At 43.8% G+C, this 23,802-nt stretch overlaps 1 protein-coding gene across 3 annotated transcripts in view; it reads right to left on the reverse strand.

Annotated features, from left to right (window-relative positions):
• Positions 1–377: 377 nt before the first annotated feature.
• Positions 378–23,802, reverse strand: part of mpdz (multiple PDZ domain crumbs cell polarity complex component) — a 103,924-nt gene continuing 80,499 nt past the window's right edge. For 2 of the 3 annotated variants that reach the window (XM_079491132.1, XM_079491131.1), the window contains 10 exons: positions 22,922–23,005; positions 18,476–18,669; positions 10,670–10,817; positions 9,832–9,918; positions 9,038–9,134; positions 8,187–8,350; positions 5,951–6,055; positions 3,463–3,557; positions 2,882–3,005; positions 378–1,397 (listed from right to left, as the gene is read on the reverse strand). In XM_079491132.1, the coding sequence (XP_079347258.1) occupies positions 1,251–1,397; positions 2,882–3,005; positions 3,463–3,557; positions 5,951–6,055; positions 8,187–8,350; positions 9,038–9,134; positions 9,832–9,918; positions 10,670–10,817; positions 18,476–18,669; positions 22,922–23,005 (1,245 nt within the window). In that variant the 3' untranslated portion in view covers positions 378–1,250. Of the gene's footprint in view, positions 1,398–2,881; positions 3,006–3,462; positions 3,558–5,950; positions 6,056–8,186; positions 8,351–9,037; positions 9,135–9,831; positions 9,919–10,669; positions 10,818–17,484; positions 17,500–18,475; positions 18,670–22,921; positions 23,006–23,802 lie in introns of all 3 variants that reach the window. The other variant, XM_079491130.1, reaches the window with a different exon arrangement.

Consider the following 23,802-nt stretch of genomic DNA (forward strand, 5'->3'; position numbering starts at 1 on the left):
AAATCACAGTGTTCAAAGCTATGACAAAATATATATATATATAAATATCAGTGTATGGTTGTTCAACCTTTCAGTGTGCATATTTCCAGGGATCATACGCGATCTCTGGTGAGGTCAACGCGAGATCAGCCAATACTGTATTGTATGTATTGTACACTAGCAGCACAGCGATTCCCAACCTGTGGACCAGGGCCCACTGGTGGGACGTGAGGATATTGCAAGTGGGCCCCCAAATAATTGGCAAAACACTACATTTTCTTTTACGTTTTTAGTTTTTTGCTAAACCGTTTCCAATTTGGTGTAAAGCTTTAGGTACGAACATGTTCGTACTTAGCAGATAACGTACATACGGGGGGGGGGGGGGGGGGGGGGGGGGGGTACGAACATGTTCGTACTTAGCAGATAACGTACATAGAGGGGGGGGGGGGGGGGGTTACGAATATGTTCGTACGTAAAGAGAAAATGATACTATAACATTAATATTAAAAAGGTTACAATGAGTTTTCATTGTGATGCCGAATAAAAAGGAACTTAAAAGTATACTACATTAGTGCCATTGAACCAAGGCGGAACAAAATCGATTGATTGATTGATTGATCACGAAAACAAGAATGCTCGGAGAACGCACGCGGTCCACCACGCCTGACCACTTAAAGTGGGGTCAGACAGGTGGGCCGCCAAACGCTTTGAAGTGGGCCCTGATCCAGAGAGGTTGAGAAGCTGCTGCTCTAGTGAGTCTAACACCATTAGCCAAGAGTGACTGATTACACATGCATCTCCAGAGTGCTCAAATATGCGTGATGAATGGAGGCGGTGACATGTGATTGTGCGTGCGTTCAAGGGTGTGTGTGTGTGTGTGTGCGTGTGCGTGTGTGTGTGTCAGTGGTGGAAAGTAACTAAGTCCATTTACGTAATTACTGTACTTGAGTAAAATGTTGAGGAATTTGTACTTTACTTGAGTATTTCCAATAGACTCCACTACATCTCGATTGGTATTGAATTAATACCTGACAGGGGATGTGTTAAATACATTTTGATACCAAAATTGTTATACTTTTAAACACAAGTACATTTTGAATTCTGGACCCTTTTATTGTAACAGAGTATTTCTAACTTGCAGCGTTGATACTTCCACCACTGGTGACATGTGAGTGAGTCAGAGTGTGTGTGTGTGTACATGGTGTTGTCTAGGACAGCACAGTGAGTGTTACAGTGTGTGTGTGTGTGTGTGTGTAGTGTACACAGTGTGTCTAGGACAACACAGTGAGTGTCACAGTTCCTTTGGTTCTCTTCAGGATGCCCACGGCCTCCTCGTGGGTCACTCCCTCCAGGGTCTGCCCGTTCACCGCCATGATCTGATCCCCCCGCTTTAGACGGCCGTCCTCCGAAGCCGCACCCTACGCACACGCACACACACACACACACGCACACACACGCACACACACAGACACGTTTTTCTCTTGTAAGAGTTTACCTCCATTACACAACAACATCATTATGAGCCGCCCCTACAACGTATTTCCCCCCAGATCACAAACTGCTTCTGCTTTCATCATATTAGCGAAGCCTTTCAGCTTCATTTAGATTGATAGAGAGAGAGAAAGCGAGAGAGAGAGAGAGAGAGAGAGAGCGAGCGAGAGAGAGCCAGAGAGAGAGAGATCGGGAGAGAGAGCGAGAACGAGAGAGAGCGGGGGCACAGCCAGGTGAACAGGGAGGATACGGTATCACAGGAATGCAGATGGAATCTTGAGCGGAGACACAGCGGGCTGAGAGAGAAGAAGGCTCGTCAGACCTGCTTACACTGAGCCCAGACGCACGGCGCCTTCCTAGAGAGCAGTGGTGGAATGTAACTAAGTACATTTAATCAGGTGCTGTACTGTCTTCTAAATCATGATAGTTTTCAGAAAAACGTATGTTTCTATATCAGTTGTTCTCAAACTATTTCATGTCAAGGAGCCCCAGAATTATCTGTAATTGGCCGCTGACCCCCATCTGAAAATATGTTGTTCCAGGGACCTCCCAGAAGCAACTTTTTTTCTTTAAAAAAAAAAAAACATGTTTATTGATTTTTCTTTACAACATAGTATTTTCAAAGCAATTATTCCCATATATTTTCAGAAGCAAAGATCTGAGTTAAAAACATTCTCTCTGAAGGAATAAATATTCAAAGATTTGCGCCACATTTCACGATGAGTCTTTCCAATTTCCAGTACTTTTACTTCTACTCCACTACATCTCAGAAGCAAATATTGTACTTTTACTCCACTACAATAATACAATTATGATTTGAAAACTTTAGTTACTACTAGCTACTTTGTAGATTTTGATTATTATTACAAAACATACATTAACCACTTCAGAACTACTGTAATCAGCCATTTGAAAATAGCAGATCTACATGTTCACAATGTGTCACATAGCTTGAAGTTCTTCTATTTTCAAAAGATTTTCTTAAACATTCTGCATATTTTGCCAATACTTTTGTATTTTGAATTCCGGATTTTTACTTGTAATGGAGTATTTCTAAATATTGCAGTATTGATACTTTTACTCAAGTGCAAAATGTGAGTACTTTTTCCACCACTGCTAGAGAGCGGTGTGTACTTTACACTGAACCAGTGTTTTTTTTGGCAGCAAATTTAGTTTTAGTCATAGTCTCTTGAATAGTTTTATGAAAGACTAGCCTAAAACCTGCAGGACATTCTGAGAAACTCACAGAATTGAATCAGCTGTTGGTTAGGGTTACGTTACGAGTCAGACAAATCAAAACCTCAAAACAACTATTTGTGACCACTTTAGGTGCTCAGCTCATAATGATGTTGTATGGACCCCAGGGCCCATTCTTTGAAATCAAGTTGAAAGAATAAAGCCATTCTCTCACCTTTCCGAAAACGGTTTTCACATAGATGGGGAGGTCTCCATGGGGGCTGCCGTACCCTCCCACGATACTAAAGCCAAGTCCGTCTGGTCCTCTGTCCAGAGTAATGGTCTTGTACTGAGGAGGGCTGGGGGACGGACAGACAGACAGACATTAGAGGTATAATGGTCTTATACTGAAGAGGTCTGGGGTACGGACGGACGGACGGACGGACGGACGGACGGACGGACGGACGGACGGACGGACGGACGGACGGACGGACGGACGGACGGACGGACGGACGGACGGACGGACAGACAGACAGACAGACAGACAGACAGACAGACAGACAGACAGACAGACAGACAGACAGACAGACAGACAGACAGACAGACAGACAGACAGACAGACAGACAGACAGACAGACAGACAGACAGACAGACAGACAGACATTAGAGGTATAATGGTCTTATACTGAAGAGGTCTGGGGTACGTACAGACAGACAGACAGACAGACAGACAGACAGACAGACAGACAGACAGACAGACGTTAGAGTGATTGTATGTCACAGAGAGATGGTGAGGAAATAATAAGCCGCACATACCCGAGGTCATCTTGGAAGATACAGGTTGGAGTGAGGCCTGCCCCCAGGTGCTCCATAGAGGGACCTGTCACTGAGGTGTCACCCCCTGCCACCACCTACACACACACATGATGATGCTTTAGTTCAGTGGTTCCAAAATATTTCCGTTTGGCATATCAAGGACCCCCACATATGGCACTGTAACTGTATATATATTAAGTCATAGACACCCCTATTGAAAAGATGAATGGACTAGGGACCAGGGACTCTCCATAACAGTTGTTTTCAAACTTATACATTTTAAGGACCCAAACTTATATATTTTAAGGTCCCCCCCCCCCCACCTCTCTGGGACCTCTCTGGGACCCCAATCTACACTGTAAATAACCCACAAGAGTCCATTTGGTTCCTAATGATCAATAATTTAGCTGGGGCCCTCCTGGATCCCTCTCGCCTCTAAGGACCCCTTTGGGTTTATTGGTGCAATACTCTGTTACAATCGTTGCAGGCCTTGATGTATTGTCCAGATAAAACCCATTGCTTTACAAAGTGCTTAAGGATTGTGCACTGTGTGCCGTGTGGATGATTTACTCGTGCCTTTGTGCTAAGAGAGAGAGCGAGAGCAGATAGACCAGTTTTATGGGGTGTCAGTGTCGAGTGCTGGAAGCCTTCGACTGACTTGAATGCACTGATAAATGAAAGATAACCTAACTCCTTCATATGATAAAATGTGTCATTGTTCCTCTGTGATTGTGTTAACTTACAATGTGCCATCCCCCCAGCCCCCCCCCCCGCCCTCTCTCAGATCCCCTCCCTATTTAAGCGTGATTTCTACTTTGTTACACTGGGGTCGCCTGCGGTGAATAGCAGATATATCTGCTATTTACTGAGCACACGACACCGGCACGCAACTAAGTATACAGTAAATAAGGGTATTTTGTTAATGTTTACGTAAAGACATAAAAAAGAATAAAAAAAGCAGAAATGTAAACTCATTTGCCTGTAATGACATGCCCAAAATAGGGACAGCAGGCGGTTAAAATATATATTTTATATAATAGTAATAGTAATTCACTACTTTCTTGTATTGTTATTGTATAATATTGCAATAACTATGTGTGGCCTCGGCGGCACACCGTTTAGGGAATGTGAAAAGTATACATGTGGGAGAGCACAGACAACACATGTCTGTTGTTATCTGTAACGTCAAGGCTGCCTCTTTTCACCCGACACCCCGGGGACTTTCACCAGGATGACGTAATGCCAGCGGAGGACGGTAGAGGCGTCATTTCAGAAGCCAGAAATAAGTTACCATAGCAGCCCCATTTATACGCATTGTGAGCTTATAGTTCGGCTATTTTCACTACTTATTATTGATTAAAGTCTTTGGAAAATGTATATACAGTAACTATATAATAATAATAATAATAATGAATTGCATTTTTATAGCGCTTTTCCAAGTGCTCAAAGCGCTTTACAATGGTTCATTCATTCATACATTGGGAGGTGAAGCGGCGAACAGTCGACGCCAGCGTCCTCACTTCCCACATTCACACACCAATGGTGGCGAGCTCACACCGACCGACTCATTGGAGGCAATGTAGGGTTCAGTGTCTTGCCCAAGGACACTTGGGATTCGAACCGCCGACCCAGGGATCATTGGACGACCTGCTCTACCTCCTGAGCCACAGCCGCCCATATATACCGTAACTACAAATATATATAAAAAGGGATATTTAGTCGTGACCTATGGAAATGATTCTGCGAACTCACACATGGGCCCCGGCCCGCTGTTTGGGGAAACAGTGCCCTATATAGACTCCTGCGGTGATGGGCAGGAAATGTCCTCCAGCTCTAACCTGCCGTTTGGCCATCCTGTTCATGTGAATTCACAAATGTTCCCCACAGGGGGAACACATTGGTGAACCCACTTGAGTAGGATGGCCAACGCCAGGCTAATCCTGTGCCACCCGAGCGCCCAATCTGTGTGTACTCACTTGTTTTCCTTGGCTTTTGACCCAGACTGAGAGCTATGCTTCCGAGAGTCAATATGTTAACGTATTTTATCCTTTTCTCGTGTTTTTTTGTTTGTTAACCTTTTTATTGTTTTAATCTGTCTTATTTTAGCTTTTTCATTTTTGAGTGGTGTAAACCACTCCTACAACTGGCTTTGTTAGTCTGTCTGTGCTGAGCATGGTTGCTACAGTCACCCAGTTCCCCACGGGTGTGATTTTTTGTGTACACAGCACTTTGGTTCAACGCCGTTGTGCTCAATTAACCAATTCAATCCGGGGAAGCAGTGTTCGAAAAATGTTGAATAATGTTTTTATTCGATTACTTTTTCCCTGAAGTTTGAGAACTACTGATTTGAAGGCATTTGACCAATCGGCCTCAGACTCTAATTGGGTTAAATGGATCGGATTGGTGTGTGTGTGTGTGTGTGTGTGCGTGTGTGTGTGTGTGTGCGCGCATGCGCGCGTGAGAGTGGGTGTCGGTGGGACAGACAGACCTGCAGCTCTATGGTACCGGTGGCGTTCTTCAGCAGGTTGACGGCCTGCGTGTGGCTCATGGCGTCGGTTGGAGTTCCACAGATGCTCACGATGCGGTCGCCTATCTGGAGAAACCAGGACACAACAACAGCACTTCAGTGACCATGCTTCATAAACCTGCAGCAGCGGCCTTTTATACTGACAAATGGAAACGAGTACCCAGCCCCACATGTGAAACAGAAGTAGCCTACTGGGATTGGGATTATATTCTGTAAAAGGTGGACAAATAATATAATAATAATAAACTCACTGCAAAATCACTGAATTCATAATGGCACCAATTTATCTTTTCTATATTTCAAATGCACAGTATTTTCAAATGATTCTGACTGCCCTGAAGACCACACAAAGTTGCAAATTAGGAACCGTTGCTCACACACCATCGCTTCTTTATCTCCCACAGACTCCGTGTACTACCACCACAGAAAGAATTCTGCAGTACAACAGGATGGCTACAACAATGGCTGCCACTAAACAGCCCGACGTCATAAAGTCATTGCATTATACAGAAGCTAGGCCGTGTCAGTATTCAACTAGGCTATCTCATTATGTTCTTACGCTCTTGTTTGCTCGTGAAAAGATAAAGCAGCATGCATATATACAATTCAACAGTGTGTGTGCGCTGAGTTCATCTCAGTGAGGGCTTCTATTCTGTTCGGTTTTATGTTGTGGGTGACACAGTGGGAGATTTATTGTTCCAAATGGCTATGGCCATTGTCCTCCTCCAGTCTGTCTCAAACAGAGCTGCAATTGTCACTTTATCATGTCCATTCACTGCAGGCTGGAGGTCACGGCTAAAAGCTGTGGTCTCTTGACCTATGCGAGGGCTTGTAGATCTCTGAATGAGTAAAGCGAGTGGGAATTGTTGTACATTCTGATTCAGATTAAATCCCCACAATGGCATTATTTGCATATTAGCCTTTTCAAGTTCTTTATTCTGTTTGTACTCTAAAAGAATAATCTTGAGAGGGGAAATTACGTTATGTCTGAACTTTGAAGTAGAGGTCTCCAAGGGGGCAAAATGAATTACGAGGTCCGATTGGACGTGATATGTTTGTGTTACCGAGCCAGGGCATGACCGAGGGAACTCAGAGCCAGGGCATGACCGAGGGAACTCAGAGACCAGAGACAGCAGACGGGTTGGGTTTTGGTGTTAGCATTATGTTATGCTTCAGCTATTGAAAAATAGCAGATCTACAAGCTCATAGCGCGCCACCGAGTGGCGCGCTACGAGCTTGTAGGTCTGCTATTTTTGAAAAATCGAAGAACCACTGACATAGAAACATAGCTTTTTCAGAAAACTGTCAGGATGTAGAAGACATTTTTAGAATCTGATCTCAGGTCAAAATGGGTTAACCACTTCAACTCTTCAGACTGGGCCTTGGAGTTGACTGTACTGAACTTGTAAATCTGCCGTTTTTGGCTAATGTCCCCCCTAGAGTAGGATTCTCAGGTTCAATTGGTTAAATGGACCCCGCAAACCTCACTGAAGAAGGAATCCATCTTTGTGCACATTTTCTTTGGCTGTAACCTGTAACTTACTCAACTCATCTTTTTAAGGTTTTACATTTTGAAATGAAACTCCCTAAAAGGACACTTTTAGCTAAAACTAAAAAGAAGCAAACATATCAGATCTTTAGCTACTGATGATACGTACGGCATGGATTTCTATACAGAGGACAAATTATTTTGACGCAAACTGCTGCGTTTAAGTTCAGGAGAGTTTGGAAAAAGGCAATTCTCCTGAATGCTGCCTTTGGGTATGGCATGGAAAGGGGGGCATTTGCATTTCTTCCACCATAGTGGTCTGAAAAGGGCAGGTTTTTCAGGTAAAAGGGCTTTGTTTGTCTATGTGTGCACGTGCCTCCTGAAGCACGCAGTGTTGTTTTTAGTGTTAGTCTAGTTTTACTCGACTAAATATCATAAGATTTTAGTCGACTAAATCTATAGTTGATTTAGTCGAAGAAAAATGTGTTTTGGTGGATCTCTTGTCGACTAGTCCCTTCCTAACATTTTAGTCTACCGGTAGTTTTTATTTGTTGACGAAATTGTCAATATATTTAGTCTTAGTTTTAGTCATCATAGCTTAGTTTTTATTTAGTTTCCATTTAGTTTTCGTCAGTGAAAAAAGGTAGTCGACGAACATTTTTCGCCTTAGTTTTAGTCGACGAAAACAACACTGGACTACGCACGTACCTTGAGCTGCTGGGTGTGTGCGGCCAGACCGGTGGGGTTCATCATGGCGATGAAGATGGGCACGTCGCCCAGAGGGCTGCCCACTCCGCCTGCTATGCTGATGCCCAGAGAGTCCGCGGGGCCTTTGGTGAACTCCACCGCCCTGACGTCCTGCCGCTCTAGAGCTGCGTGTGGTGAAGAGAACACAAGAAAAACATTAGGACGTCTCCCTTCCTAGATGTTATCTGGTGGGGATACGATGCGTTATGATTCTGGTTCTTCTTTTTTTGTATTAGTTTTTTGGCTTTTCTGCCTTTATTGATAGTATCAAGTGAAGATTGACAGGAAAGAGGGAGAGAGAGAGAAGGGGAGAGACATGCAGCAAAGGTCGTCATGAACGGGACTCGAACACGCAACGCCAAAGCCTATATGTGGCATGCGTCTGGACCACTTGGCCAGCAGGCGCCCCCATGATTCTGTTCACAGGCAAGGCTATGGGGCTGGGCAGTTAACTGGAAATATATTGAAACCAAGAACCGACTTAATCTTTGTCATGTTGGTCAATCGAATATTCGAGAAACATATTTTTGGTAGTATTTTTTACATTAATATCAACAAATCAACATCACATTTGTTTAGCTTTTTTTTTTTTTAATAATAAGCACATCGATTAGTCTGATTAATCACTTAACTTCGTTGGAAAGAAATACATAGCTGATCTACAAGCTCACATTGATTTGAAGTCATATCACCCAGCCTTGGACGGTGCCTTTTAATGGGGCTCTATGGCTTATCTTAGATAAATGAATGAATTAGGAAAGACAGCAGAAATGGTCTGTTCGCATGGCGCTAGACAAAATAAAGATGCTTACATTCCTGACTTCTGCTTCGCTTGTCAAGGTCACCTTGAAGGCCGCCGGATTCAGAGCGTGAATGAGGGCCCACCTTACCGCTGCCCGACTCACTCATCTGAGGAAAGAAAGTCAGCGTTGATATATTTCCCTGCCTATATTTGTAAGAACTGTGATACGTGAGCACATGGGCCTTGCTGAAATAGAGCATTCCTGCTAAACAAACCTACCCTTGGCAAATAACGGTTAAACAAACAAACAAACGAAAAATAAATAATAAGCAAGCTGTGCCACATTGTCTATCGTCCCATTTCTGGGCATGACATACTGGGCGAACATTCTGCGTAAATAGCCTACGAGCTGCTGCTGCTGGGGGGAAACCGTGAATAAACAAGGAATCCTAAATGGATAAAAAGTGAGTGCTGCCTGGTATCCCTTTCTATAGACTATTTCTACCAGAACCGTGCACTCGATATTCTCTTACTGTGAACTACTCATTTGAGTTCTTGTTTCTCCTCTCTTCAAGGGGCAAGTATAGAGCCCTGGAGGGCTCTATACGACGTCAAAAAAAAAAAAACGTTTGCTCTGAAAGAATATATATTCCAAGATTTGTGCCGCATTTTCACGATTTTTCAAAAATAGCAGACCTACATGCTCGTAGCGCGCCACTCGGTGGCGCGCTATGAGCTTGTAGATCTGCTATTTTTCAATAGCTAAAGTATAACATAATGCTTAGTTAAAACACCAAAAGGGGTTCCCTTCCAGAATGGGTTAACCCAGTGGTAAAATGGAAGACAGGTGTGAGATATAGTTACCTGACTGCACTGGGATGTTCTTCTCTCGGAGTGAAAGGGTCCAGCTTTGAACCTGCCCAACTCCATGTGGATAGGCCCCACACAGCACTGGAACAACACACACATAATTCACACATGTTTCAGCCACGCATACAGATTTTTTAAAAATACATGTGTCAGTAAGTATTGAATCGAATTATAGTTTGAATTGAATTAGTATGATCAAGTTGGGTGTTAATTTATGAAAAAACACACAAAAAGTTAAGAGATAATATAAGATCAGAGGTCTCGGCCCGACAGCAACGATATTCTGACCATTGTCAAACCGTCTGCGGGCAGTTCCAGAATGCGTCAGTGCCCTCTATGGCGGCAGTGAAATGCACAGTGAGGTGATGTTTTTGGCAGCAAATTTAGATTTTAGTTTTAGTCGTAGTCTCTTGAATAGTTTCCATTTAGTTTTAGTCACATTTTAGTCACCCGGAATGTTTTAGTGTTTTTTCTAGTTTTAGTCGACTAAATATCACAAGATTTTAGTCGACTAAATCTACAGTTGATTTAGTCGACTAAAATGTATTTTGGCGGGCCTTGATGCCGTCGTAATGACTGTTGCTGCTATTTTCAGCAAATGTAAAAACAAAGTGTAACATGACTTACAGTATACTGGATCTCTTGTCCACTAGTCCCTTGCTAACATTTTAGTCTAGTTTTTATTTGTTGACGAAATTGTCAACATATTTAGTCTCAGTTTTAGTCGTCATAGCTTAGTTTTCATTTAGTTTCCATTTTTAAGTCGACAAACATTTTTCGTCTTAGTTTTAGTCGACAAAATCAACACTGCGGTGGAGGACTGGAGGTATACCTTGAGAATGGCTGCCACGGCCTCCTGAGTGGCCGCACTGACGTCCTCGCCGTTGACAGACAGGATCTGGTCTCCCTGCATCAGCCTGCCATCGCTGTCCACCAGGCCCCCCTTCACGATGTCTGACACGAACACTCCCGTGTCATTCCTGGTGGAAAAAAGTACTAACGTTTATTATTTAACCCATTCTGGGGCGGGAACCCCTTTTGGTGTTTTAAGGATTAGGTTATGCTTTAGCTATTGAAAAATAGCAGATCTACAAGCTCATAGCGCGGCACCGAGTGCAATTGAAAAATTGTGAAAATGTGGCGCAAATCTTTGAATATATATTATATATAATTACGATAAACAGTGATTCTGGGGTCGTCGCTATGCTTGCTTGTTGTTGTGGTGGACATTTTTGTCAAAAATACATTTTTGGGGGCACCCGCTGGCCAAGTGGTCCAGGCGCATGCCACATATAGGCTCTGGCCTGACAGCGAGTCGCGTGTTCAAGTCCCGTTCATGACGACCTTTGCTGCATGTCTCTCCCCTTCTATCTCTCCCTCTTTCCTGTCTATCTTCACTTGATACTATCAATGAAGGCAGAAAGGCATAGTGCATTACATTCACCCATTCACACACACACATTCATACACCGATTGCGGCGGAAGCCATGCAAGGTACCAACCAGCACATCGGGAGCAATTTGGGGTTCAGTCAGTGTCTTGCCCAAGGACACTTCAACATGTAGACAGGAGGAGCCTGGATTCGAACCGCCGACCCATGGATCATTGGACGACCTGCTCTACCTCCTGAGCCACAGTCGCCCGGAAAATAATGAGTGGAAAATAATGAGTGGAAAATAATACCAGAAACACAAGAAATACCCCTGAATGACCATAACAGGTCTTTAACTCTGAGAGTGTAAAGGTCTCCACACACCGGATTTTTAAACAGCGTTTCTCCATCGGTTTTCTGATTTCGGTTTTCCGAAAAACGCAACCTTTACGGTTCCATTTGGATCCATTTGAACACTCATTGAGAACCACTAGTACTAGTTGGACTCCTAATGTGTCATAGATAATCTCATAGTAAATAATATCATATATCATACATATTCTGAAGAAAACCTGGAGACTGACATTCACTAATTGGGTCTTATGATCAAAATAAAAACATAATGTGTGTTAAAAAAAAGAAAACCGGCCTGGGCCGTGGCTCAGCGGTCCAGGCACCTTGGCCGGTAGCCCGAGTCTGGCAGTGTGCCGCGGGTTCGACTCCTTCACTGCATGTCACTCCCCCATCTCTCTCCCCCATTTCCTGTCAGCCTACTGTCTGTCCCTCTATAAAAAATATACGTAAAAGGCGAAAGCCGCAAAAAAAAACTAAATCTAAAATTTGCCACCGACAAGACTTGGCGACTTGTACATGTCGATTTCAGCTCTGACACTTATTTCAGACATGCTCTAGTATGTGAAGAGTCTGCCTGTGCTATTAACTCATTTTGGGAAGAAAAAAGAAAAAAAAGTTTTTCTCCTCAGTCAAATCTGGTCACATTTGTCCGTGTACGGACATATTGTTGACCCCTGCAGTGATGCGAGAGGTCGGGAATCTTTTCTATCCCTTTCGCCTTTGCGACACAGAGAGAGATTAGAGGGAAACACAGCCTTGCTAAATGGAGTGGAGGGAGGATGAAATACTTTTGAAGCCCACAGTTTGAGCTCAAGGTTCTGTGTAATTGAAAACACCGACATTTAGACGACTCCGTCGTCAATGTCAGGACCTGTCCTCTGCAAAACATTTCCGAGGAGCCTACCCACGCACTGCATAATTATACCCATGAAAATATATGAAGGGTACAGTACGGCCACAGCAAATTAGAAAGCAGACATTACAAGAACAAATAGTTTAACCCATTTTGGGCGGGAACCCCTTTTGGTGTTAGCATTATGTTATGCTTTAGCTATTGAAAAATAGCAGATCTACAAGCTCATAGCGCGCCACCGAGTGGCGCGCTATGAGGTTGTAGGTCTGCTATTTTGAAAAAATCGAAGAACGACTGACATAGAAACATAGCTTTTTCAGAAAACTGTCAGGATTTAGAAGAAATTCATAGAATCGTTCCCAGGTCAAAATGGGTTAATGGTTTTGCTTGAAAATGCTGTATGTAATTAAAAACGTTACTTTCATTTCCTTTCAGTCTATTCCATCCTCAAATTGTTTTTTCTTTTTTTTCCTCTCTCCTGTATTTATCTTTGCAAAAAGCCACTGGGAACATAATGTTTCTCATGATACTATCATAGGATCATTTTAACTTTGGACTACATTACATTTAAGGGTTCTGGTTATCTGTGCAGCCAATGACCTGCATCTCCATGACCTTCTCACTGGGGGTGTGGTCTATAAATGTTTGGTGGTTATTGTGTCCTGTATTGTCTGTCCTGATGAAGGTCGAATAGACCGAAACGTTGAATAAAGAGCAACATTTCTGGCAAGTTTTCTGACCCTTCTTTGTTTTTCAAAGATACCCTTTTAAGACTACATTACATCAGACATTCTTAATCTGAGATCCTGTGCTGGCGGTTTCATTTTTTGAAATTTAGTACAGCAAAAAATATAGTTCCATTATTCCATATTTCCATTTTCCAAACAAAGGCAAGTCAAGTTGGTGAAACCAGCTAGTGGCTGCAAAGTAGGGAAGCATTTATGTCATTTTAGATGATAGTTTGCGTTGAATATTTACATATTCAACGCAAACTATACATATACTATGCACACGCATGGTGCTGTGTGCTGGCACACTACACACTCTGTCTTTCTTTTTATCATTCATTTTTTAAGAGCCTGCCCAGGGACTACAGATGAAATTTAGCTTTGGCTAACTCTGGCCCATTTACATTGAGGTGAAAACTGACATGTTGATTAATGAGCTTTGTCCCTGTCAAATAAATAAATAAACTAGAAAAAGTGCCCTTCTGGGCACAGGTCTCCACCAGGAGGATAGGACTGTGTGAGATGTTTGGCAAAATGTTTAGTAGTAATATAAACATGTTTGCCTTGTATGGCAATTGGATGATTTGAGGCATTTTGTTCCAATCAACCTGTTTTGCAAAAATCAACCTGTTGGTGGCGCTATAACAGGCCAATGTGAAAAGGGTGGGATATATTCCTCAGCCTAGTAAGAAAATGTGTGAAAGATTTCACGTAAATTGCATGCTGTGTTCATGATTTGAGGCTTTTCTTCAAAACGGGGCAATCTTGCAAACTGTGAAAGGCAATTGTAGCCAATTAGGGTGGAATATGAAATATCGGACAGATCCGACTTGAGCACATGACCATAGAGATAGTGTGTAACGATTTGTGAGATTTTTGGACAGAATCTGGAGGAGTAATATCCAAAAATGTGTTTTACAAAAGTCGGCCTCCTGGTGGCGCTATAAAAGGCAGATGCGGAAAATGCAGGTCAAAGGTTTGTCCTTGGCCTCTAGGGAGTGTGCATGCAACGTTTCACGCAGATCGGTGCAGTTTTAGGTAACAAATGTGAAAAGCTGCCTCATGGTGGCGCTATAACAGGCCGTTCTGGAAAATGCGGGGCAGAGGTTCATCGTTGGCATCTAGGGAGTGTGTGTGCAAAGTTTGGCATCGACCGGGTTAACGGTGCCGGAGATTAGCTGGTAACGGACGGACGGAAGGACACACGGACGGACACACACACACACACACGGACGGACACACACACGGACGGAGTGCAAAACATACTCTCTCACCATGCCTTCGGCCTGGTGGAGACAATAAATACATACATACAAGCTTGTACATCTGCTATTTTAGAATGTTTTGCAAAAGTGTGAGAACTGCTGATTTAGCTGATTTGAACTCTCCCCTGTCAGGTGAAAAGTAGTCTTGCGTAGCCAGACAACTATTCCACAATCTCCGAATGCTATATAGAGTCTGGAACTATAGCCCCCATGAGCTGAGTAAGGAAGCTGTCATTTCTGTTCACGAAAATATATTTTGGGTTTTTTTGGCTTTTTTGTGGCTTTCGCCTTTATTTTATATTCTGTATGGAGGGACAGACAGTAGGCTGACAGGAAATGGGGAGAGAGATGGGGGGTGACATGCAGTAAAGGCCGTCGGGATCGGGAGTCGGACCTGCGGCACACTGCCAGACTGGATTACCAGCCAAGGTGCCTGGACCACTGAGCCATGGCCCAGGCCCACGAAAATATATTTTAAAATATCTTTACATTTTATTTTTGTATTTTCTTTTCTGCTAAGCAACAAGCTATATGCTTAGATTATTTATATTAGAATACATTTTCGCGACTGTAAAGACGAAACGGGAGTGGGGAGGAGGCTCCACTTCCGCTTTATGGCTTACTCATGATAGCTCTACCGTTGGTCCAGACTGTATGATGAAGCATTTGGAAATTGTGAGAGTCAACAGTCTGGTAACGCGAGACTAGGTGAAAAGAAGCAGCTTGGACTGCTGCCCTCCCTAAGTTGGCAGAGGAAGTGTTCTCAACCTTTTTATACCAAGTACTACCTCAGAAAACATCTGGCTCTCCAGTAAGTACCACCATAATAACTGATGTTAAAATACAGGAGCGCAGATCTGCCCCATCCTATTCAGCTATGCACAATTAACACAGGAATTTAATGTAATATTTGTTTTTGTTCAATTCCTAAGCCAATAATGCTGCTGCTCTGACTAAACTCTGTCTAATCACGTAATCAGCACAACTGATGATCATTTCTAATGTGATTAATCCGTCCTCAAAGCTTCCATTAACGGTCGGCTAGAGGTCTGCTGTCATGCTCATTTCAGCACGGCTGGAGAGCCTATTTCAACTGGCATTTCAAATTGCTTGGTCAGAACAATAATGAATTGCATTTTTATAGCGCTTTACAATGGTTCATTCATTCATACATTGGGAGGTGAAGCGGCAAACAGTCGACGCCAGCGTCCTCACTTCCCACATTCAGACACCAATGGTGGCAAGCTCACACCGACCAACTCATTGGAGGCAATGTAGGGTTCAGTGTCTTGCCCACATGTGGACAAGAGGAGCCGGGATTGGAACCGCCGACCCAGGGATCATTGGACGACCTGCTCTACCTCCTGAGCCTATAACAACTAGCCCTATAACAACTACCTGAATTAATATATTTCATTCCACTTTTGTCTTTTTCGGGGCGACTCCTCTGTGTACCACCAGATAGGGGCTCAAGTACCACTAGTGGTACACGTACCACAGGTTGAGAACCACTGCATTAGATAATTGACACTGGGTGAAAAAATGTGTTGCAAAATCGTGAAATAAATAAAATAAATAATAATAACTGCTGAATTAGAAGGCATTTGTAGAATCGGCCTCAGGTCTGAATAGAACGGGTTAAAGTGCAGAACTATGGAAAAATGATAACTGGTGACGACAGTGCGACGAGAGAAACGCTTAGCCTATGGGTTTTTCCAAGTGTACGCCACTGCTGTTGACTCTGCATTTCTCAGGTGCCAATCTCCACGACGTGGAATTACAACAAGTACAAGTCAAAGCTGTGATTAACCCATTTCGACCTGAGGACGATTCTACAAAATGTCTTCTAAATCCTGACAGTTTTCTCGAAAAACCCATGTTTCTAATGTCAGGTTCTCAAACATTTTCATGTTAAGGACCCCCAAAAATTATCTGTAATTGGCCGCCGACCCCCATAGCTATTTTTCAATAGCTAAAGTATATTCATGCTTTAAAACACCAAAAGGGGTTCCCGCCAAAAATGGGTTAAGCAACATGATCGCTCGATCGCCCCTGCCAGATGCACTTGGCTGTGACATTCACAAGCTCCTCACCACTAACTGCTAGCTTTTGCGTTCACTTTTAGCCAAGGGTTCACTTTTTTAAGTTTTCTCTTACGCTGTTGTTTTCCACCCTGGAGTTAGCAGCAGTGGAGGAAAAAAAAGTACTCACATTTTTTTACTTAAGTAAAAGTATCAATACTGCAATGTAGAAATACTCAAGTAAAAGTTCTGAATTTAAAATGTAATTGAGTAAAAGTACAAAAGTATCGGCACCAAAATCTACTCAAAGTAACAAACGTACAATGTACTCATTTTGCAGAATGTCCCATTTCAAGTTTTCAAATGTATAAAATAGCAGATCTACAAGCAGATCTACAAGCTCACAATGCGTCGTGTATTGGACTAAAAGTACAATATTTGCCTCTAAGATGTAGTGGAGTAGGAGTACAAATACCTAAAAAAACATTGTACAAAATGTACTTAGTTACTTTCCACCGCTGGTTAGCAGTTGTTTTTTTCCGCATGTGTAGCAAACCGTGGTGATTTACTATGACAGGGACCAGGGTTAAGAGCCAGGTTAGACGCTAAGATACCTATTGCTGTCCAAAATGTACCCTTCAATCACCACTGGAAAGACATTCTGTCTGGAGCCCCCGCGGGGACGGAGACGCCCGCGGTCCAACAGGCTAGTGAGGAGGGACACACAGGAGCGTCAAGGTCACTGTCGGGGAGGGAAACCTTGCATGTCCAAAACTAGTGCTTTTTGAGGGGCGCCTATAGGCTTTCAGAAATGACTTCATGTGCCAAAGTCAAGTCTATGGACACGTGTGTGTGTGTGTGTGTGTGTGTGTGTGTGTGTGTGTGTGTGTGTGTGTGTGTGCGCGTGCGTGCATGCGTGCGTCTGCATGTGTATTTGCAAGCTTTTTCAAACATTTGTGTTCTTAAAATGATTCAAGATTCTTTGACACCGATATGTCTCAGTATGTGCTCTAGAAAAGCGTGGGTCTCTAAACCTCTACGGGTTTTGGTTTACCTGCGTTTCCGTGATCTGCATAAAAACAAAAAGGCAAAGACAAATATCATGTAGAACGTGCGAACGCTAGCTTCTCTAGTCTTGATTGAGCAAGAAAATAACCTGACAATGCCCAAACTCTCAACAATAAACAGCCAAAAACAGCTATTTAAAACTCAGTCAAACTATACAGGTTAAACTTTTACTCATAGGTAGACACTTTTTTAGCTGTTAAAAAAAGCATGCAAAAATAAGCATAAAGGTGTTTGCACACGAGTGCGTTTTTTCGGCCGAATATTCGGAGCTAATTTCGGAGGACGTAAAAAAAAATGGAACACAAATTATGTCAATCATGTTTGCACAGTGCCGGCAAATATTTCGTCCGTATAACCTTTTTCCCGACCGGCGTCGAATTTATCTGTTTTTAGCAACTGTCTAGTGGAGTCTAGTGGGGTGTTGGTGACAGGCTCACAGCAATGACAGCGTACTACTTTCGGATACGTAAAACGCAGAGGAACAAAACGCACCAGTGTGCAACCACCTTAAGCCTCTTTTAACTTTGCAGCACCTTCTCATTCCAATAAGGAATAATACATGGCCACTTTCTACTCAGCATGTGAGGGAGAACGGTATGCAAGGAGAGCTTTACTTCATGGACAGTGTAGAAGAACTTCATCTCACTGTGATAGCCTACTGAAGCCAACATTCAAGAACCATGGCTATGCTCCTTCTGCGTCTACTATTATATTGTCCAGTTTTATGTCCAAAACTGTTAATTTTCAGAATTCGGGACAATGCTCCACATGTGAAAACCCACCTCTTCAGACTCCATCTTAGCCCGCAGCACTTGTCGTAGCACTTGCCCTAGCCTCGACGACCTTTTACCATGTGTTGTTCACAGTTCGTGCTTACTGTAAATCGCTCTGGATTAAGAGCGACCGCTAAATGCCTAAATTGTAAATGGTGTGTGCCTGTGTGGTATAATCAGGGAGACCTGATGAAGACTCCTCACCTCCTCCCCACGATGCTGAAGCCCAGGCCCTGCCCGGGCTTCTTGTGCAGCTCCACGGTGAAGGCGTCCCACAGGTCCTCCTCCTTGTACTGGGTCTCGTCTCGGTACACGGTCAGACGCACCTTCTGCGGCGTCTGCCGCAGCACGTTGATGGCCTCGTCGTGCGTGGCCACGCGCAGGTCGATGCAGTTCACCTGTGTGTGGAGTGAGTGGTGTTGATTTAGTTTTAGTCGTGGTCTTTTCTGAATACATTTTAATTTAGTCACATTTTAGTCTTCTGAAATGTTTCAGTGTTAGTCTAGTTTTAGTCGACTCAATGTCATAAGATTTTAGTCGACAAAATCTACAGTTGATTTTGTTGACAAAAGAAATATTTTGGCAGGCCTTGATGGGGTCGTAATGGCCGATTTTAGACTTATATAGCGGATCTACAAGCTTGTGACGCGTTGTGAGCTTGTAGATCTGCGCCACAGTTTAGTTTTTTTATTACTATTTTATTTACTTTTTGTCTGTTAAAAAGGTAGTCAACGAACATCTTTCGTCATAGTTTTAGTCGACGAACTCAACACTGCTAAGAACATACTGTCCTCAAGTACAATTTTGAGGTATTTCTTATTTTTTACTTTACTGGAGTATTTTCACCTTTAATAACCTACCCAGGTCATTCATTTATTTATTTTTTTGTTTTTTTTGTGGCTTTCGCCTTTATTTTATATATTTTTTTATGGAGGGACAGACAGTAGGCTGACAGGAAATGGGGAGAGAGATGGGGGAGTGACGTGCAGTAAAGGCCGTCGGGATCGGGAGTCGAACCCGCGGCACACTGCCAGACTTGGACTACCGGCCCAGGCCCAGGCCATTAATTTTGATCACCGGTGGGGATATGTTTCATCCATGCTTCTGGTCACACTCATGGCTCACACATTGTTCTAATGTTCCGCCTAACTGTCATCAGAACCACTGGGAATTAGAAAATAAATCGGCTTGAGCTTGAGAGACTAGGCTGAACATGCATTTCCTTGTGGAAAATGCTAACCCTTATGGCAAATCATGCAGAGTGATGTTTGATAATATTGCAATTTAACAATTTAATAATTACCCTGGGAACCCTATTTTGGGCAGATTTGTCCAACATGAATTACTTTGAACTATAGCAGATCTACATGCTCACACAGCACATCATGATGTGCCACATTGTGAGCCGCATTGTGAGTGTTCCCATATTGTATTCAAGAAAAAAGAAATACATTAATTAATTAATTTTCTTCAGAAGGAGTAGTAGACCCTCCCACATGTGTGTGTGTGTGTGTGTGTGCGCGTGCGTGCGTGCGTGCGTGCGTGCGTGCGTGCGTGCGTGCGTGCGTGCGTGCGTGCGTGAACCTCTGCCGGGGCCAATGTTTAGCCTGGGAACATTAAAGGGAGGGAAATATCCCATTACATTTAACCCGTGGACACAAAGTGTTTCTTTCCCATAGAGGAGGAGAGAGAATGGTCTGCTGCTATAATGCCATTGGTTCTGCCGTGCGTGCAGAATGGGTGGCCGTTAACGATTCCCCTAGCTCTCCTCTTTGACCCCATCGCATGAATACTACAGCTTGGCTCTGGGAGGCTCTGGGCCACCAGTGAATGGCAGGGGGCATTTAAGTCATAAGGGTGTGTGTGTGCGCGTGTGTGCGTTGTTTGCGTGCGTGCAATCACTACACTTGTGAGGGCCAAATTCCCCCACAAGTATATTAGAATTTCGATAATAGACATATAGGCAACAGGCAATATTCCTGCATGAACCAATTCATAAGAGAAGTTGCTGTTTGGACTAGAAGAGATGCAGGTGACGGTTAGGGTTAGGACTAGACATTTGGAGGTTATGTTTAAGGGTTGGGGTCATGCCTGTCCTATACTAAGGCGATGCGCATGGCGCCGACAATAACAGATCTATAAGCTCACACTGTGAGGCGTTGCAGGTTGGCTATTCTCGGCTTTAGGGATAGAGTTAAAAAAGGGAATTCCTACACTCGGATGCATTCACCTTCCTAAAATGTTGATCCTAACAAGTATGGTAATCAAACCTGTGTGTGTGTGTGTGTGTGTGTGTGTGTGTGTGTGCGTGCGTGCGCGCGCACGTCTGTGTATGCGCGTCTGTGTATGTGTGTGTGTGTGTGTGTGTGTGTGTGTGCGTGCGTGCGTGCGTGTACTCGGGTCCATTGATTGAGCTACCATAACTAACACTCTGGCCCCACCCCGTCCCTCCCTCTCTTCAGAAAGCCAGAGGTCACAAGGAGGGCGATCCCAGACAGAGCTCAGCTACTTGGCACAGTGTCACTCAGCCTATCAAACATGGGCTGATCATTAATGTTGAGGATCTCTTAAATGGTAAATGGTGCATTTATATAGTGCCTTTATCCAAGGCGCTTTACATTCACCCATTCACACACACATTCATACACCGATTGCGTCGGAAGCCATGCAAGGTTCCAACCAGCACATCGGGAGCAATTTGGGGTTCAGTGTCTTGCTCAAGGACACTTCGACATGTAGACAGGAGGAGCCGGGATTCGAACCGCCGACCCATGGATCATTGGACTACCTGCTCTACCTCCTGAGCCACAGTCACAGAACTCTTGTCAAGTACTTTCCACCACTGGTCCTACGTTCTGTCCCTGTCGCTCGCTCTGCCTCATTCTCAGCCGTCTTTATATCATTGCTGAAACCTTGTATGCAGTGGTGTAAAGTAACTAAAGTACATTTACTTAAGTACAATTTGGAGGTATTTGTACTTTACTTGAGTATTTCCAATACTTTTTACTTCTACTCCACTACATCTCGGATCCAAATATTGTACGATTGTACTTTAACCCATTTTGGGCGGGAACCCCTTTTGGTGTTAGCATTATGTTATGCTTTAGCTATTGAAAAATAGCAGATCTACAAGCTCATAGCGCGCCACCGAGTGGCGCGCTATGAGCTTGTAGGTCTGCTATTTTTGAAAAATCGAAGAACGACTGACATAGAAACATAGCTTTTTCAGAAAACTGTCAGGATGTAGAAGACATTTTTAGAATCTGATCTCAGGTCAAAATGGGTTAACTCCAACGCCTGACGGCACGGCACCATCTACAACAGGTTGTCGGCAGGAGACCTTCCACGTCCGAGTCGGGCCGATACCGGCGTGAAGGTCAGGAGAGTTGGCTTTATACTTCGGCCATATTGTAGATCTGCTATTTTTTACTTAAAAAACAAAACCAAAATCATTTTGAGAATGCTTAACAACATAAATCTTCTCTTATGGTGACTGTCCCTGACACAAAATCCTTTCAGATGGGGCTCGGCATTGAAATGCATTGAATTCAATACAATTTGCGGCTCCAGACAAGAAAAGGTTTGAGAACCACTGTTCTACAAGGCCGTTCCTAATTAGAGCTTGTGTTTCGGACCTGTTGTAACGCCTCCTTTTACTGCCAACATTGTTTCGTGGCGTTGGCGCCTCGACCTCTCAAGTGACACTGAGACGAAAAGTACCTTTTGCCAAAAAAAAAAAAAAAAGAGCTAAAGTTTGTACTCATTGAAGGGCGTTTCGAGTGAACTCGACGGCAAACAAAATAGCCACCAAAGTGTCTTCTACATCCTGACAGTTTTCTGAAAAAGCTATGTTTCTATGTCAGTCGTTCTTCGATTTTTCAAAAATAGCAGACCTACAAGCTCGTAGCGCGCCACTCGGTGGCGCGCTATGAGCTTGTAGATCTGCTATTTTTCAATAGCTAAATTATAACATAATGCTAACACCAAAAGGGGTTCCCGCCCAAAATGGGCTAAACTAAGGCTCACTCAGGCATGGCCTCACACGTTCACTGTGACACATTGTGTGCAGTGTTGTTTTTGTCGACTAAAACTAAGACGAAAAATGTTCGTCGACTACCTTTTTTCACTGACGAAAACTAAATGGAAACTAAATGAAAACCAAGCTACGATGACTAAAACTAAGACTAAATATACTGACAATTTCGTCAAACAAATAAAAACTAGACTAAAATGTTAGGAAGGGACTAGTGGACAAGAGATCCAGTATAAGTCATTATACAATTAGTTGCATGCTGAAAATAGACGAGCCCACAACGCGTCGCAGCGCGACACGTTGTGGGCTTGTAGATCGTCTATTTTCAGCAAGTGAAAAAAACAGTTACGACGGCATCATGGCCCGCCAAAATACATTTTGTTCGACTAAATCAACTGTAGATTTAGTCGACTAAAATCTTATGATATTTAGTTGACTAAAACCAGACTAACACTAAACCATTCCAGGTGACTAAAATGTGACTAAAACTAAATGAAAACTATTCAAGAGACTAATGACTCAAACTAAAAATCAAAATGTGCTGCCAAAAACAACACTGGTTGTGTGAGCTTGTTGCACGCCGTCGGCGTTGGACGTGGACAGGACTCGTGGCATACCTCTAGGATCTGGTCTCCGGCCCACAGTCTGCCGTCTTTGGAGGCTGCTCCTTCTTCATAAACTTCATGGATAATGATGGCGCCCTGAGGGCAGAGAGAGAGAGAGAGAGAGAGCGAGAGAGAGAGGTAAAAAATCACACCCGTGTAAAGTGAGTGGTGCAACTCCGTGTTGGGGGGGGGGGGGGGGGGGGGACCCACAGGAACGCACCCAGGGTGCCGGCCCGGTTCCGGCGAGCCGCCCCGCGTCCGAAAGGGTTGAGAAATGTTACCGTGTTACCGTGTGAGGGTCCCTCTACTGCAGGGTTCCCCAATTAATTTTCCTCGAGGGCCATATTTTGACTAGGGTACCAGGCTGGGGGCCGAGTCCGCACGCGTGAGGTCGAGGTCTTGCCCTGAAAATTCATTTTCAGGGCAGGACCCCATTTGAAAAGGATGCCCAGTTTGACATTTTTTTTAATTCTTCCGCGGGCCGCAAGGGGGCGCTCCGCGGGCCGCAAATGGCCCGCGGGCCGCCTATTGGGGAACCCTGCTCTACTGTACCCTCTACTGTACTGTACTGTACTGTACTGTACTGTACTGGGACACCCCAAATCATCATATATACAGTTAATATGTGCGTGTGTGTTTGTGTGTGTGTTAGGTTGCGCACAGGTGGTGAAAAACAACCATGCTGTTTTTGTGCTCAGACGCACCCAGCCAGCTACCCAGCCAGCCAGCCACCCACACACATAGCTCCGTAAGGGCACCACTCAAAAAAAGGGAGCCGTGAGAAAGTGTAGGAAGACAAAGGAGTGACAGTTGTGGTCGACGGAGGAGGGACGAGGCACAGAACACGAGATGAAATAATGGCAGCAGCGGTGAAGAAGCAGCAGCCTGACGGG

Source organism: Electrona antarctica, assembly GCF_951216825.1.
Source record: "Electrona antarctica genome assembly, chromosome: 21".
NCBI classification, from domain to species: domain Eukaryota; kingdom Metazoa; phylum Chordata; class Actinopteri; order Myctophiformes; family Myctophidae; genus Electrona; species Electrona antarctica.